The sequence below is a fragment of the Gavia stellata genome, chromosome 9 (genome assembly GCF_030936135.1).
Source record: "Gavia stellata isolate bGavSte3 chromosome 9, bGavSte3.hap2, whole genome shotgun sequence".
NCBI classification, from domain to species: domain Eukaryota; kingdom Metazoa; phylum Chordata; class Aves; order Gaviiformes; family Gaviidae; genus Gavia; species Gavia stellata.
Window position 1 is genome coordinate 39597908 of NC_082602.1, and position 16303 is coordinate 39614210.

A 16303-nucleotide genomic window follows, 5' to 3' on the forward strand; every position below is an offset into this window, starting at 1 on the left:
ACGCACCAGCGTGAGCGGTTGCCTTATGGTAAGTTTGCACCAAGTGCGACTATTGCAAAGGTCCTTTCAACTGCATTGGGGAAACTTCCGCATTTTGGACCAGATTTTGTAATTTTTTAGAACCAGATTGAAGAGGCACTAACTCGATGCTATTTTATTTACAGTTTTCATTCCCTATGAAAAAAGGCTTTCCAGAATTCTGTAACGACTTTTTAAAAATTGTTCTAATCTTTCCCAAGTGGATTCCTCCATTTTGTGATAGCTTCTGAGTCATACAACATGACTAATAAAATTTTTGCTGCTATAACTCAGAATAAGATTCAGACAGTGAAAGATCCTCTGGCTTGAAAATTAGTGGTTTCTTGTTGCAAACTTTACTGGCACCTTTTGTCCTGTTTTTTTATGACCTCAAATAAACCTCACCCTACAGCCTACTTTCCTCTGACATTTTACTCCCTTCTATCATCTCCGTGTCTCCTCTTTTAGAAATTGTATTTGCCAAACGCTTCCCCCTCTGCAAACTCTGGTGTAATTCACTGTCCTCACCCTTACCCCTAAGGTTGCAAACGAGTGAAAAAGGCCGGTCCCTCGATGCTGCCAGTGTAGGCCTGTTGCCCTTCATCGTCCTGCCCCAAAGTGCAAGCAGGACAAAGGACAGTCCTAGGTAATTTTAAAAGACCCATTTCAGTTATAAGGCCTGCGTTTTGCTTCCAGACCTGGTGAATTTTGTTCAGCAGCCATCCACATTCCAGTGCCTAAAGGAAGAACCACAGTGCCTAAAGGAAGAACCACGACCACCACGAGGGCTCAGCACCACGCGGGCTCCCGACTCCTCCTGCGTTACTGCCCACAGCCCCTTGTTTTCCGAGGGACTTTTGCAGAAATCCCCGTTTCTGACCCCCTGCGTGACCTGGAGCAGCCGCGCTGGCTTTGCGCCGGGGAGCGCTGGGCGGAGGCCTGCCCGGCGCAGGTGGGCTGCATGACCCCGGGCGATTCGCCCCTCCTTGCCCCTGCCACATAAGCAGGGTAAGGGGGCAGCAGTACCCTCCCGGAGCCCGGCCCGGAGCACCCCCAGCACAGCCAGGTAGGCGGCCCTGCGCTGAGGGCCGGGCCTGCAGGCCCTGCAGGGCGCACTGCATACACGGGGCTGAAGCCGGGCCCGGGCGGCGCTGCCTGGGGGGGGCGAGGCGGCGGAGCCGGGCCTGCTCGGGCCGCTTCCCTCCCTGCCCGCCCGGCGCGGGTTTCCGGGCCACGGGGGCGCCCGGGCGGCTCCGCCCCGGCAGCGCGGCGCCTCCCCCGCCGCGGCCCGCCAGGAGCAGCCCCCTCGGTGGCGCCGGGCTTGCGCGGCTGCAGGCGCCGGGGACGCTGCGGCGGCCTCTCCGCCGCCCTCCCTCCTTCTCCTCGCGGGCAGGTGCGCGGGCGGGCCGGGGAGCCGCGGGGCTCCGGGGCCCGGCGGGGAGGGCTCGGGCGCAGGAGGAAGCAGCAGCGGCGGCCTCCGCGGGCCTGGCCCGGCCTGGGCAGCGCGGCCCGCCGGGGGTGGCGGCGGCGGCCGCCTCATGGCGGGGGGGTGAAGATGGCCGGGGCCGGTGGGAGCTGCCGCCAGGCCGGGCCTGGCACCGGGGCCGCTCCCCGCGGCCGGGCTGGGGCCGCCTGCGTCCCCCTGGGCAGCTGTGGCGGGGGGAGCGCTCCCAGCCCCTCCGTGCTTGCCTCTGCGCTGAGGTTTTACTTAGTCTTACCGCCCACCGTGCGGCGGGGGCTTCTTTGCTCCCCGGTGTCCACATTCACGGACACCTGCAGGCCCTGGGAGAGAAAATACCCATGTTTTGGTCCCAAGGCGTTTGCTGCCAGAGCAGGCGTAAGGCCCACACGTCGGTCAGTAATCATTCCTGCAGGGGAATGTTGGTTGTAAAGCTTTACCCGAGCTGGTAGGGAGCTGCCTTGGGCGCTGCTCCTGCCCTGGCCTGTGTTGCCAAAGCCTCCCCTTGCCCAGGGGAAGCGGTTTCGTGGCTCCTGTGGGAGCTAAAGTGTGCTGGTTTCCATCGGGCTGCTTATGGAGCGGTGCAAGGGGCGAATGGATGGCAGCACCCTGCCTTCTGCCAGCAGCCTATGGTCAGATGAGAGTAGTGTGAAACTGCGCTAAAATAATGCATGTCGAATTGATATTAGCATAAAAATGTCCTTTTGCCATTGACATAAAAACCAAGCTGTGCAACTCTTCGTAAAATAGGTATGATATTGTAACTGTGCACAATTTTTAAAACAAAGTAAATGTAAAGAATGATTCTTTTTTGCCCCAGACTCCCAAATAAACCTGTTGCTGAGTTGTATCATGTTTTTGTGTAATGGAGCTCTTATTAAATGGCAAGGTGCAGTCTCTACAGTGTTTCACAGGCCTTCCATTTTATACATTGGGGCATAACACTTAGTTTAGAAATGACTGCAACAGCGTAACTGTTGTGTTCAGACTTATGCTCCCCCTGCACAGAAGACAAGGGTTATCTTCTGAAGGGCTCTTGTTTAGATGACAGGGTTCCCTTGTGAACCTGATGAAGGTTTTGGCCTCTAAGCCCTGCTTGTCTCCCTAATGCACGGGGGACTGAAACTGGCAGTGTAGGAGCTCTCCCTCCCCGAACTGCCTCTGTGGCCTTTGGTCTTCCCTTGCTTGCATGGAGATGCAGCTTAAGTGGAGCCATGATAAGGGATCTCCTGTTGCATGACAATGCCTCCCTGCCCTGTGGTGTGGAAGCCCACAGAAGGTCTGGTGAGCTGAAAGTCTGTTCCCCAGCCTGTGCACAGGCACCCCTTTGGAAAGGTTTCTGTATGGTCTCTGCAGGAACGAGTGAGCAGAGCCAATGCGCCTTTACGTCTGCCTCTTGTGTCAGGACCTGAAGGGTTTGGCAAACATGGGACAACTTGGCTCTGGTTTGTAGACTAGTGCTTGTAATGTCGGAACAGAATCGTAGATACCACAGAACATCTTGTTTCAGGTCTTAATTTTGGGTTGGGGCTTTTGCCCTGTTGAACAGGTCCCCCTCCCCTCTCTGGCTTGATTCATCTCTTAAGTTCCTTAATGTGTGTTTGACTGCTATGATGTTTGTAAAGCTTATTGCCTCTGGGGCAAAAACCCACCTCTGTAATGCAGGATACTTCTGTCTAAGAACATCCAGTTATGTGAAATTTGCCCAGTTGCTTATTTGTTTTCTTGTGAATGTTTTGTGACATAATTTATCCAAGTAAGTTTTGTTTGCTTTGTTTTCAAACAGAAATGTTCCAAATCTGGACAATTCTACCAAAAGCCTCAAGCTTCAGAGGAAAAAAGATGTAGCCATGTGAGCTTGCAAGGTGGCTTTAGCAATTCCTATCTGCATTCTGATCCATGACAAGTTAATTACACCAATTACACCAGCAACTGAACAGAAGCTCTATAGGAAACTGTTGTAGTTATATTGCAACTTGTGTTACCGTGACTACTTTATCTCTTGATAACTCTGTAATTAACTTGTCACCGCTGTTTAATGCTTAACGTATGTAGAGAATCAGTTAATGGCATCACTAAAGGGATAGTAGCCTGAAGGAGAAGCTCATGCCCTTTGGGAAGGTTATCGGGGTTTCCTTGAATGGCTAATTTAAGGACTTGTGCAGAAAATGTATTAAGTTTGTTATGGGAAGTGTGGATAAGATGGAAAGGCTGCACTAGAGAAATTCTGTTTAAACTGATTTTGGTGATGGGGGAAACTGTTAGAAACAGTAATGCAAAAAATCCAAAGGAGAACATGTCGAATGACTTTGTATAGTGTTCTTTTCCCATGCAATTAGGGTTTTGGAGGAGCGAGAACAGCTGATGCTTATGAATTAAACCTTGGTATGCCTGCTGCTGTACCCACTCTTGCTCTAACCAGTGCATAATTTCCCTGTGAGCCCTGTCCTCTGCCTCCGATACCAAGGGTGACAACCTCACTTGTGGTGACTAAAAGGTGGTTTCAGCAGTGATGGTCATTCTGGTGTTGGTGCTGTAAGAGCTTCATGGGAACAAATTGTAGGTCCTGATTTGTTGGGGTGTTTAACATCAGCCTCGAGACTAGTAAGTCATTCTGCCTGGCATGCGGCTGACCTAAATTAAACTTATTTTCCGCAAAGAGAGCAAGGCAAAAAAAGCCTCACTGCTTGTGATAGTTGTTGACATCTTTCATTTTATATTTCACAGAACAATATGTTAAATTCTGAATGTGTGAAACTTCTAAATACATCCTGAAGGCATTAGTATTCAGTCTAATGCTTTTAACGATTTCCGGTGTTAGAATAGTTTCCTGTTTGTAACACTGGTGAAGTCAGCAAGTGCCTAACCCGGTCTGTATTGCCTGTTCCCAGAAGTTGTCGGGTGAAGCTGAATACTCATCCCACCAATCGCATAACTCGTAAAAGCAAGCACTTGTTAAATCTATTTGTTTTTATTAGGGACATCGATCTGCCAGTCGCAATAATGCATTTATGGACATTTTTCTGCAAGCGCAGCGCTGGTGGCAGTTTTTACTGACAAATTGAGTCATATGGACAGTAGTTCAAAATATGCTTACTTTATTGACGGATTGTGCAATTCTCTAGTTTACCGAGTGTTCATAAGATATCTGGATGGGTGAAGAGAATGTAACTAATGGGAAAATGTAGGACAAAGTTTTAATTTTAGGAGGCTTGAAATCTTTTAGGTAGTGACAGGTTTCAGCATGTCTCTTGGCTGGTTTTGCAAACTTAACTTCTTCATTAATGTCATAGTTAAAAAGCAAAAGGCCTGGTTTGGTGTCCTTGCTGCCAACTTCCAGTTCTCGAATTTCTTACCTCTGCTGATAGCTGTGAAGGCTGCTGTTCTACAAATCTGTGCTGACAAGGGCTTCAGTTGTGCTAATTTATCTGGAGGTATAATGAGCAAAACCTTCCCGATGCAAGAAAAAATCCTGTGTTAAATTTTCTCTCCTGTAAGGCTAACATTATCACCCACCACAGGTGCGTTTGGGCCAGCATTGAGTTAAACGTACAGCTGGAGGAACAACCAAACTGTAAAACCAGACCAAACCTGTATTGAAGTATTTTCCAGAAATACAAAATGCAATTTTAAAACTGATGATCTACTTGTGTGGTCCAGACTACTGTTTAAAAAAGTCAAATGTATTTGAATGTCAATAAAGCTTGTGTGGCTTTGGAGTTTTATGGAAGTTGAGTAATTGTGAAAGTTTTTCTTTGGAAATATTCACTGTTTTGATGCTTTTTGCTAATCCTTTTTTAAGTTGTTTCCTTCTTTACTATTTTATAGCAGAGCAGAAGCGCCCTGTCCTGGTGTCTGCCAGGACTATCTGCTATCTATTTTGATTTATATTATGCCAAATTAAGTGGTATAAATCATTTCAGGTATCTTTTCAAGTCACTTGTGAGATTTGGACATGCAGCTGAAATTCTCCCCAACACAAAGGAGGTTCTGAAGGTGATTAAGAATACTTACCTCTGAACAAGTCTCCTCTGAGCAAGTCTCCTTTAATCTCAAGGAGGAAGAGGGGAGTTCATTGATAAAGGTTCTGCTTTCCAAGTGAAATAGTAGTAAAATAGCACTACTGACAGAGGGCCTGTAGTCCTGAGCAGCTTGGCAAAGGGGAATAGAGAATAATTCTGCCTCTCTCAAAGCAGGAGCTGACGGCATCCTGAGAAGCAAGGGTCGGTTCAGATCCCACTGTATGTTCACTACCCAGCATGTAGCTGAGCTGTGGGTCTTGGAATAGGCGGGTGGGGATGCTGGGTTTGGGCTCAGAAACTAACTTTTATCTTGCATTCAGAAATCCCACTTCTGACTCGGGAAGTTTGAATCGCACTTTTTTGGGGGCATGGTGGTATACCAGTAAAAACCACTAAATGCTTGGCCTTGTTTTTATAGTACGCTGTATAGCTATGTGCTGTTGAAGATGGGATACTGGGGAGATGGGCTTTTGGTCTTACCTGATGGGTGCATTTTCAGGTTGTAATTATTATTTAAATACCACTTTTTAGTGCATTATGATCAGATTAATGAGATCAGTATTTTAGTAAAGTAGTATATATTCATAGCACAGCCCAGTGAAGTCAGATTTGCTTTGTTTTCTGAATCATGCCATCTACATGCTCCAAGTGCAAATTTAACTCCCTCTAGGCAACTCTGCGTTAGCAGATAGCAAGTGTTAGTGTTGTCTTGTAAATGCTGCTGCTGCATAATCATCATTCAATAATATTTAAATTACCTGACTGCTTTAGATCAGTCAGTACAATGCAAACAATAACATTATCTTTGGTTGTTTGTACATTCAAGTATGCTGAAGGTCTGTTAATTAGTTAAACTTTTTAATTAACACCTAAAATACACTTAAGGTCCTGTTAAAAGATAAATTTTTCTGTTTCACATACAAAAACCACAAAATGGAATGTACAGCATCTAAAAATATGCATGAAGTGCACAAACTTGCTCTGGCAGCAGCGGGCTGGCTATGTTGACAGTACATTTTTAGACTGTCAGCAGTGTCTTGGAGAAGCAATTCACACAACTTCATTTTCCCTTCATCTTGCTCCACTGGAGTTTAGTATGAACAGATCTAATGTCCTGGGGAGGATGGGGGGGAAAAGGGAAATCCCTTGCACAGTCTCCTATTGACACCAGAAATACCTCTGGTTATTTGCTGGTTTCAATCCATGAAATACCAAGATTTCTGGTTGAGAAATGAGATTGACTTTATTCAAACTGGCCACAGTTTTTTCTGGGTTTTTTCCCCTGGAAATAAGTGCATTAGTTGGTTTTGAATCTTACTTAGAGTGGGCGTGGGTCATCATTTAGTGCTGAGGCTTAGGCAGTTGGATGGAAGGCTTGTCTGGAAGGGCAAGCAGGGTCTACAGCCAGTGTTGGGCTTTCAGAAAGTGAAATTGAGGCCCAAAAAGGCAAAGTGCTTAATCTGAGAGAAACTTTTTAAATAAATGCTTGTGTTTTTTTAAATAGAACAATAGTACTGTTTTCACCAGTTGCATGAGTTGCATGTTAGTGGATGCACCTTGTTTTATGTTATTGGTAATGCGTATGGCCTAGATTTGAATGCTTTTCAGTTGTCTTCTTGTGCAGCTATATTTGATTCCGTAGTAAGAGTTTCTAAGAATATGATTAACCCTATGGGTCATCTTATAATGTAATTATTAATGATTGATTCTGTTTATCATCAAAATCAATGAGAAGCGAAATGGTTTGGCATGTATTTGGGGTTGATTTCTAACATTCAGTAAACATGATCTTGTGACAAGACTAGTATTGGTTTATTACTCAGAACATGTTTGATGAATCGGAAGTGTGTAATTAGTTTTATATAACGATGGTGATACGTGGTGTTTTTTACATGACTTATGTTAATACGGCCAATAGTGTTAACATCTCCTGCCACTAATAGTTAGGGTGGGGATGTATAGTAATTGATCTTCCTGGGAGTGCTGTAATGTAAAAACAATTCAGGCTGTTTGAAGTATATTTTACAAGTGTGCATTGGGCCTTTGGGATGTTATACTGAAAAACCCAATTGTACAGTTACCATGGGAACCCAATTAGAATAGATTGCTTGAGTTTTTTCAGTCTTTCATCTTGACCAAAAATCTAATGTACTTTAAATGTTTTCATATGGAATTTTATTCATATACTGACTTGATATAATAGCTGTTTTTAAATTTTAGTACTGAAACCAGAGAGTATTACCTTCTGTGGATTCTGAGGACTTGTCTTTCAAGGAGAACCTTCCTTTAGTCTTTAAAAGTTGATGAACTGAGAAAAATACTTTTTATGAATCTAAGAGTTCTTGCTGTAGTGCTGCCATCACATGCACTTTTCAGGCTGCAGCTCTGTGAGAGTAAACAGGAAAGTATCTTAAAACCCAAGGACTTCTGTTCTGGACTATCAAAAAATACAGCTGAAATTTTTCATGGCCTTTAAGGACCTGATTTTTGATGTAACCTCTGACTTTTCTTTAAATTTCTCTTCTATTGACATATTCAAAGGTTTGGAATGCTCCCAGGGTGGATCTGCGATATATTGGCTTCCTGCACCATCTCATCTCCTGCTGGGCAGGAGTGCCTGTTCAGCACCTGAAGGCATTTGTGTATCTTCCAGGTGTCTCAGGAGCATCCCTCTGCCTGGCTGCTCATCAGTATGGCTTCAGCCTCAGCACAGCTCTTGTGTGGGACCAAGACTTCTGGGGAACTTGGGCACATCTTGTTTGAAAGGCCAAGGGCAGCTGAGGCAGGAGCTGTGATCCCACAGCTCAAGTCTGAGGCAGGAGCTCAACAGGAGGTGGGCTTCACTGGTCCTAGTCAGGCAGCTCTGAGCTAGTGAGGATGGGGACAAATTACTCTTTTCCTCACTTCTGTTTGTTAACTGATCCCTTCAGGTTATCCTACTCTCTGCAAATGCAGGAGGAAACTTTCGGTTTTGGTGAAGGGGTTGCTGACAATAAGGTTTTAGTCTTTTATGACGGGTTTAGTGATTCTGGTGTCTCGGTTTCTGGAATGTGATCCAGAATGAGGTGTCATGATTGAATTTGATCAGTGGCAATTCCTGTGCCATTCAGAAGAGGTATTGGGTTCTGACCTTCAAAATCAACCTTAGGGGAATCCTTCAACTCAATGTGAAAAGGAGTTAGTGCATATATTGACCTCTTCCAACAAGACAGCCTTTGCAAGGTTGAGATGCATTTTGGAGTGATGTTTTGGACTTTCCTAGCTCTCTGATTTATAGCAGTGGTCTTGTACAGTTTTCTGCTGTCTAGCTGCAGATAGTCTTCTAACCACTATGGCTTGGGCATTATGGGCTTTGCCCAAGTTACCTGTCATCAGAGAAAAGCTATTCTGGACTAGCAGACAGTTGAGCTCAACCAGGACAGAAATAGGTCATGAACACTACTCAATCTCTGGCTCTCCTTAGGCACTGTGCAGCCTTTTGGTCAATTTGTCCTCAGCCACCAACCTCACCAAGGTCTCGGTGGTCCTAGGGGCTTCCCCCAGGGTATCACCCTGTTTCTTGGGACTTACCACCAAGGAGTGAGCAACTGTTGTGCTTGTGAGGTGCTAGCTACTCCTTTTGTAAGAATCCTTTCTCTTAAAGCTGGAACCTGTTTTGGGCCCCTCACTACAAGAAAGACATTGAGGTGCTGGAGCGTGTCCAGAGAAGGGCGACGGAGCTGGTGAGGGGTCTGGAGCACAAGTCTGATGAGGAGCGGCTGAGGGAGCTGGGGGTGTTCAGTCTGGAGAAGAGGAGGCTGAGGGGAGACCTCATCGCTCTCTACAACTGCCTGAAAGGGGGTTGTGGGGAGGTGGGTGTTGGTCTCTTCTCCCAAGTGACAAGTGACAGGACAAGAGGAAATGGCCTCAAGTTGTGCCAGGGGAGGTTCAGGCTGGATATTAGGAAAAAGTTCTTTACTGAGAGAGTGGTGAAACATTGGAATAGGCTGCCCAGGGAGGTGGTAGAGTCACCCTCCCTGGAGATATTCAAGGAGCGTGTGGATGTGGCATGTAGCTTGATGGACATGGTGCTGTGTGGTGTTGGGTGGGTTGTGGCTTGTTGTTGTGTGGTGGGTTGTTTTTTTTTTTCCCCAGGTTGGACTTGATGATCTTACAGGTCTTTTCCAACCGTAGTGATTCTGTAACCTGTTTCCTAATCTCCTCAAAGCTGGGCTTAGTTTCTCCACCAGGCATTGCATCCCTTGTGAGCTGTATGTGCTTACACTCAAAGTCAGTTTGTATTCTTTGTTCAGGAGGTCAAAAATACCATTTGTGAAGACCTTAGCAAACACAGATGCGCATGAAGTTTTCCTGTGCTGTAGGAGAAGTTGGGTATCTTTACTCGTGCTTTTTAGAGACTGCATTGAAGAAGTGTCAAGGGGAATTCCCTAAAACTATTGAAGAAATTTTTGGTGACTGATCTGGATTTACTCTTGAGCTCTGTGTGGATTGCTCTTAAAACTATGTGAGCACCCTTATGGGGGTGCTGCAGAGATTTTTAGATAAACATTAATGCATCATGTGCAACTTGGCTAGCAATTAAACTGCTGTCATCACCACAAATTAGATGCTATTTAAAACAACTTGAAATTTAACTTGATTTTGGCAGTTGGCATGGTTTCTTTCATGAACAGGGAGAGAGACTGTGTTGCAAGTAAATATAAAACAAAAATTCGTTATGAATAAGGATGTTTCCGACCAGTTTTGTCCCAGAGATCGCTGCTGGGCTCTGAGCTCCTTCAGTTGGGATGAATGCTTGTTGTCTGGCTGACCTGACGGAGCAGCCCTTCATCCACCCATGAGCAGCTGCTATCTTGGAAACACCTTATTTCCCAACAGGAAGGTAGGGAGCAAGTGGATCTCACCAGAATCCAAAGCAATGTGTGCCATCAGATCAGCCAGTAGGAGATGGGAAGATAGGCATAAGTAACTGTTACATGGTAATTATTTAACATTTGGTGCAAGTGAAGCAGAAGTGCATAGGTGGCAGTCCTTCGTACAAATGTGTCCAGCTTGTAATTGTACTGAGGTTGCAAAAGCTGCAGGTGTGTCAGAGGAAGGCTTTGGGTTTCCCTTTTCTGGTGGAGATGGTAGATGAGCCTTCCTTGGGTTGCCTGCCACTGTACAGATGGCATTTTGATGGTGGCTGATTCTGCCTTGCCTGGCAGAGAGGATGGGACAGAGGCATGCTGCTGGCTTGCCTTCCTGGTAATGCGGGGATGCCGGGATGCCATTGCGGCACGCCATGCCCTGCCCTGCCATCTCGGCAGCTTCTCTACTCCTTGGCCTCCTGGGGAAGTGTAGCAAATGCAGGGGACAGATGCATATTCCTGGGTATCTCTGTGTAACAGACAGGATCGCTAAGGTTGGAAAGGACCTGTAACATCATAAGTCCAACCATCAACCCAACACCACCATGCCCACTAAACCATGTCCCGCAGTGCCATGTTCACATGTTCCTTGAACACCTCCAGTGATGGGGACTCCACCACCTCCCTGGGCAGCTGTTAGCTTAATTCAGTGCCCTTACACACTGTGCTTCTCTTTGGCCCAGGTTTGAAACGAGCTGCTGGATAAATTTGCTTTTCAAGGCAAATACTCTAGCTTTACCTTTCAGAAAAATTTGAAAACAGCCGAGTGTTGTTACACACTTGGAAAGTTAAAGTTCTGAACTGACAATAGAAATAAATTGCTATTTTATTTTTAGCTCTGTCACAGGTATTTTAAATAATATTATATTAGATTGCTCATCTGCCTCACTTATTCCATTTTTAAATGTGAATCTTTGCCATGCCTACCTTGCAAGGGTATGATTGTTAGTATATTTAAAATACTCATTATTCAGGATCTTAAACTCCCGCAATAATTAAGATGTAATACTAACTATTACTGTTTCCTTGTAAGTAGTTTGGAAGCAGCTGTAAGTTCTGTCACTGCCTTGGACTTCGAGGCTTGATGTGTTTGAGAGGACTTGGAAATCCTCAGACGTTCATATCATTTCTTTCAAGAGATTTATCCTTTGTTAAGCGGATACAGTTATCCTCTCCTGTGGAGTAGTGAGTTCCCTGACTTAAGTGGAAGAGTTCCCATTGGGGTTGGCTCTGAGTCAGGACTCTGAGGCTGAGCTTTGTCAGATAATCTCCCTGATTTTCAAAAATGTAATGTTTATAGTGCATGTTTGCAAAGAAATAGTCATCTTGGCTAAATAGCACTGAAAAGAAAATGGGGGGGGGAACTAAGTAAATGCCAAGGAAATAGCAATCATCCTTTGTTTGGATGGGGAGAGCAAAGAGGAACCTGTTGTATTTTTTGTTAATGATATATAAATAATGACGAAGACTAGAATTATAATAGTTGAAGTAAACATTTGTTAGGTACTTTCTTAGTATTTTGCAATCTGTGCTTTTAAACCCAGAATATAACTAAGTCACCTGCTTTCATGCCTTAAAATGTGTTATTTCCTAAATCACAAAAGGCTGTTTATTTTACTAAGTAACTCAGAAGTGCATTACTGCCAGTACAAATATTTCTTAAATTAATACTGTATCTTTTAAGGCATTGTTATTCAAAAGATCAGAGCTGTGTAGTGCTTGTTATGGAAGAAGTCTTCAATGTGCCATCCGTTGATTTTTGTTTAACTCATAACAAGCAGTAGATAACCTAATGAACATTAAAATTCCTTGTTGCTTGTAAAAAAAAAAAATCAAACTCCCTTTTGAAATTGTATATAGTGTCACTTAGAGCCCATTTAAAAAGCTGATACGGAACTGGTTATAAGGGAGATAACACTATGGACATATACTGTCCTTCCTGTGGAATTCAAATGCAATCTCAGTCTAACTGAGAATTTTTTTCCTTACAGGTGAAGACCTTTCATCTACCATGGCATCAAGGCTTGTTCCAAAAGTAAGTTTCTAGTAAAATACCCTTGCATTTAGGTGTACATTGAAAGTCCAGCATTACAAAAGAGTTCACGTAACATAGTTTGTTTTTTCCCCAGTGTCCAGCAGTCAGTATTAAGAATCCAGTTGACAAGATTGATGCTGCATTGTAAATCTCTGTAGCTCTGTCATGGCTGGTAACAGGCATCACTGGACCTTTCCCCATCACGTATCTATCTGCCACAGAGCATAAACTAACAGGGCAATGCTACATTTTCAGTTATAAGTTAGCTGCTTCATTTCCTAATAAATACCTCATTGAAAACAAAACAGGCTTAATTTTGAGGCTTGATGCTTCAATGAAATAAGTGTAGGGCAGTAACTTTATCATAAAATAAGAAAACAACTCTTTTTATCAAGAAATTCAGAACAATTTACCTTACTGAAAGAAAAGCATCAACACATTTTTAGTCAATAAACATACTCTTCAAAGAATTAAAATTAACTTTGAAGGTATGAATACATTTTTTTCTGTGGAATAACTGTTTTTGTAACATTAGTAATACTCGTCCTGGACAATATTTCTAATACAATCAAACTTGCATATCTAACTATTCCTGCTGGCAACTTCTATCACTGTTAACAATGTCTTAAAAATGTCATAACGCTGGCATCTCTTGTGGTTCTAACCTGCTTTACGTAATGTAGTGTGGCTTAGAAATGTAGTATTTCATCATATTCTGTGTCTTCCACCCCTCTGTAGAAGATTTTCTTTCTCTTTTCGACAGAAGGAAATGGTTTTTATTTTTTAAAATGGAATGGTTGAGGAAGAAATTCAGGAAAATAAATAAATTCTTGTTTCACTTTTTTCTATTAAACAGTCATCTGTTTAGTTGTATTTATCTTCCAGTTGCAAATGTCTTAGCAGGTACCTGGAATAATGGCAGAGAAATATTTGATTATCTTCTGCATAACCAGGCATGGCAGGAAGAATCACTAGTTCCCTCTCATTCAAAGCTAGGTGTGATGTAGCTGGCAAGCAACATGAAACTAATAATTTATTACCTAACCTTTTCATTTCTCCTACTCTCACGTCTAGTTGAAAGGTGCAGCATTAGCTGTTAGGGGAGTTTTCCCCTTTTGATATGTGGAAAGGCAGAAGGTTTAAGGTAAAACACGTAAACTCTCGCGGCCCCAACTGCCATAGGGAGCAGGGGTCTGCTGGGGGCTGTGCGGACAAATCCCAGGCTCCTCTGCTATCTGCTGCTCTTGCCCCCATTCTGGATGCGTATTAAATGTAGATAATGTAGTTCATGGTTTTAGTGATATTTGTAGAGTGAGATGAGTTTACAGTTTTACTTTGAGCACAACCACACCTTGGTGTGCCACACAATGTACACCTGGCATATGGTTTTTGCAGGAATCGGTTAGCACTGACGTAACGTGCTGAACAGTTTTTAGGCAGGTTGCTGAAAAATGGTTTCCGAGAGCAGCCAGACATGGGCATTTTCCACAATCGCTGTATTTGTCTCCCACTTGATCCCTGATTTTTGCAGCCACGTTGAGGTGACCAAAGATGTATGTTGGGTTTGCGTGGAAGAGGCTGAAATGTGGCTGTAGTTATGTGCGTGAGCATACATCAGGAATGTCTCTGTGTTCAGGAGGCTTTTGGGTTTGTGGTGTTCTTATGACAATGTGGTGATTTTTCTATTTCAGAGAAATTTAATTCTAAATGTAATTCTGTTCCTCTCTGGATTTCTTGTAGTTATTAAATTTAAACTTAGTAAACAGATTCTTGTACTAACTGAGATGCTTTGTTCTGTGTTAATGCAGTGAAACACTTGTCCATGCTGTCCTGAATCAAACCAAGATTGATAATGATAGGAAAGTTCAGACTATAATCTTGTATCTTTGTACGAGTCTTTCTGATGCCTCTTTTTGTGTGTGTATTCCAGTAGATATATTTGTATTTTTAGTGAATTCTTAATATGCAGTTTGCTGCTTCATTTGTTTAAAGCTGTTCTACTCACTTGAAAAATTTCAATGAAATTCTTTTTCTTGAACCCAGTTCAGATTCCTGACTCTCCTTCAGCTTAAAAAGGAGCACTATTAATGGTTTTGTTCATACTGCTTAGATTTATTTTGTTATTATTCTCTAGCTCCTACTCTTCAGGTATAGCTATTTTGGTATTATAAAGAATGATGGATTATATAGGAAAGTTTCTTTTGAAGCACTCCTGATATTGTGCAATGCACTTGGGGGTCAGCTACACTTGACTGATGCATGATTTATCCGATGTCCCTGCCACTTCCTGAGATAAAGCTGCTATTTTATCAGAAATGCCAGCAAGTGTGCTTTAGAATTTATACACCTCCTTTTTCAAATAATTGTTCTGATTACTTTCTGGCACGGCAGTAAAATGATAAAGGTAATTGCACACAAATGTGAGACAGCACCAAAATACAATAAAATTAACCTGAATTAGCTTGACTTGTCGATGAGAAGTATTTATGAAATGTATTTTTGCAATAAGGGAGACTGATATTATAGCTGGAAGGTGAGTTATTGCCTTAATGTAATACTGTTTGAAATTTAAAAAAGAGACTGTTACAGTTGAGGGTGATTGTGCCTTTGAAATTAAGTTGAAGTGATTCTTATAATTGGCAGCAATAATGCATTGTGAAGGTAATATCTTTTATTGTGTTATGCCTAGTTGCATTATCTTTTATTTAGCTGGTCCTGACTTCATCTCTGCAGTGAACACAAGAAGGAGCAGATCAAGAATTTTGTGGATTTAGGTGATAAAAATTTGAAATGTTACCTAATATTAAAGTCATTCTTCTGCTGGATTTTTTCATTTTTAGCCCATTTTCAGTTCCCCTGAACCTGACACAAGTCTCATTTGATTAAACCTTCACCTCTTTTCCCTGCATTAGTGGTTGCCATGCATTTGCATACACGACTGAACCCTGTAACAGGAGTGTGCTTCAGTCTTGCTGTATGTATGCACGCATATACGTCAGGTTTTGGCAGTTAAATTTTGTATTTCTCAGTGCCTCAAAGTATAACCTCCTCTTATTAAAAAGTGTATACACGCTTTTACAGCAAACACTTCAATGATCATTAAGGAGTAGATCTTAATGTTGACCAATACCTTTTGTTCATCACTTCAAAAAATAAACTCATCTGGAAGATCCAGAACTGCACGATGGCTTCTTTTCCTTTGCATGAGCCTTGTTAAAACTCAAACCAGTAACAACTTGATACCAATTTTGGGGACCCTCTAATTCTTAGAGAGCATATTCTTCATCGTTGGTTCTTTAGTATGATACTTGTTTCTTTAATTGTTTGGCAACAAATTCCTTAATTATGAGTTAGTGTTTTATTCCATGTGATTAACAACTGAACAGAGTATAACATTGCTTTGTAGTGCATTGCACAGTGCTTCTAGTTGAATCTTCTGGCTTATGATTTCCAGTCTAAAAATAAGGGGGACCTTAATCCATTTGCGGGTCATCGCTAAGGTAAGAATGATAATATGCTTCAACATCCCATGGTAGATACACAAAGCAATGTGGCTTCCAGGATGAGTGCTGGTGGGATTTACAGGTGCCTCCTAACAGCACAGAATGTACACAATTATGATGTCTGCCTTTGCTATAGGTGGTATAATTTGGTTGTTAGAGACATAGCTAGCCCTGTCCTGTCTGGTTTTTCCTGTTCTTGGCATTTCATGTCTTGTCCAATTCTGCTCCAATTAATTATCTCTAGGCAGCCCACTGTGTCAAATGAGATCCTAAAGCACCTGGGTGTCTCTAAGCTTGTCAGGCTGTTTCACTTCCTTTTTTTCCTGGGCACTGAGATGCATCCTAGGCATGGTGTG

General features: G+C 43.1%; 1 protein-coding gene across 1 annotated transcript in view; it reads left to right on the forward strand.

Annotated features, from left to right (window-relative positions):
• Positions 1–1374: 1374 nt before the first annotated feature.
• Positions 1375–16303, forward strand: part of MGMT (O-6-methylguanine-DNA methyltransferase) — a 173859-nt gene continuing 158930 nt past the window's right edge. Inside the window, exons 1-2 of the mRNA XM_059821149.1 lie at positions 1375–1411; positions 12401–12444. Of these exons, the coding sequence (XP_059677132.1) occupies positions 12421–12444 (24 nt within the window). The 5' untranslated portion in view covers positions 1375–1411; positions 12401–12420. The remainder of the gene's footprint in view (positions 1412–12400; positions 12445–16303) is intronic.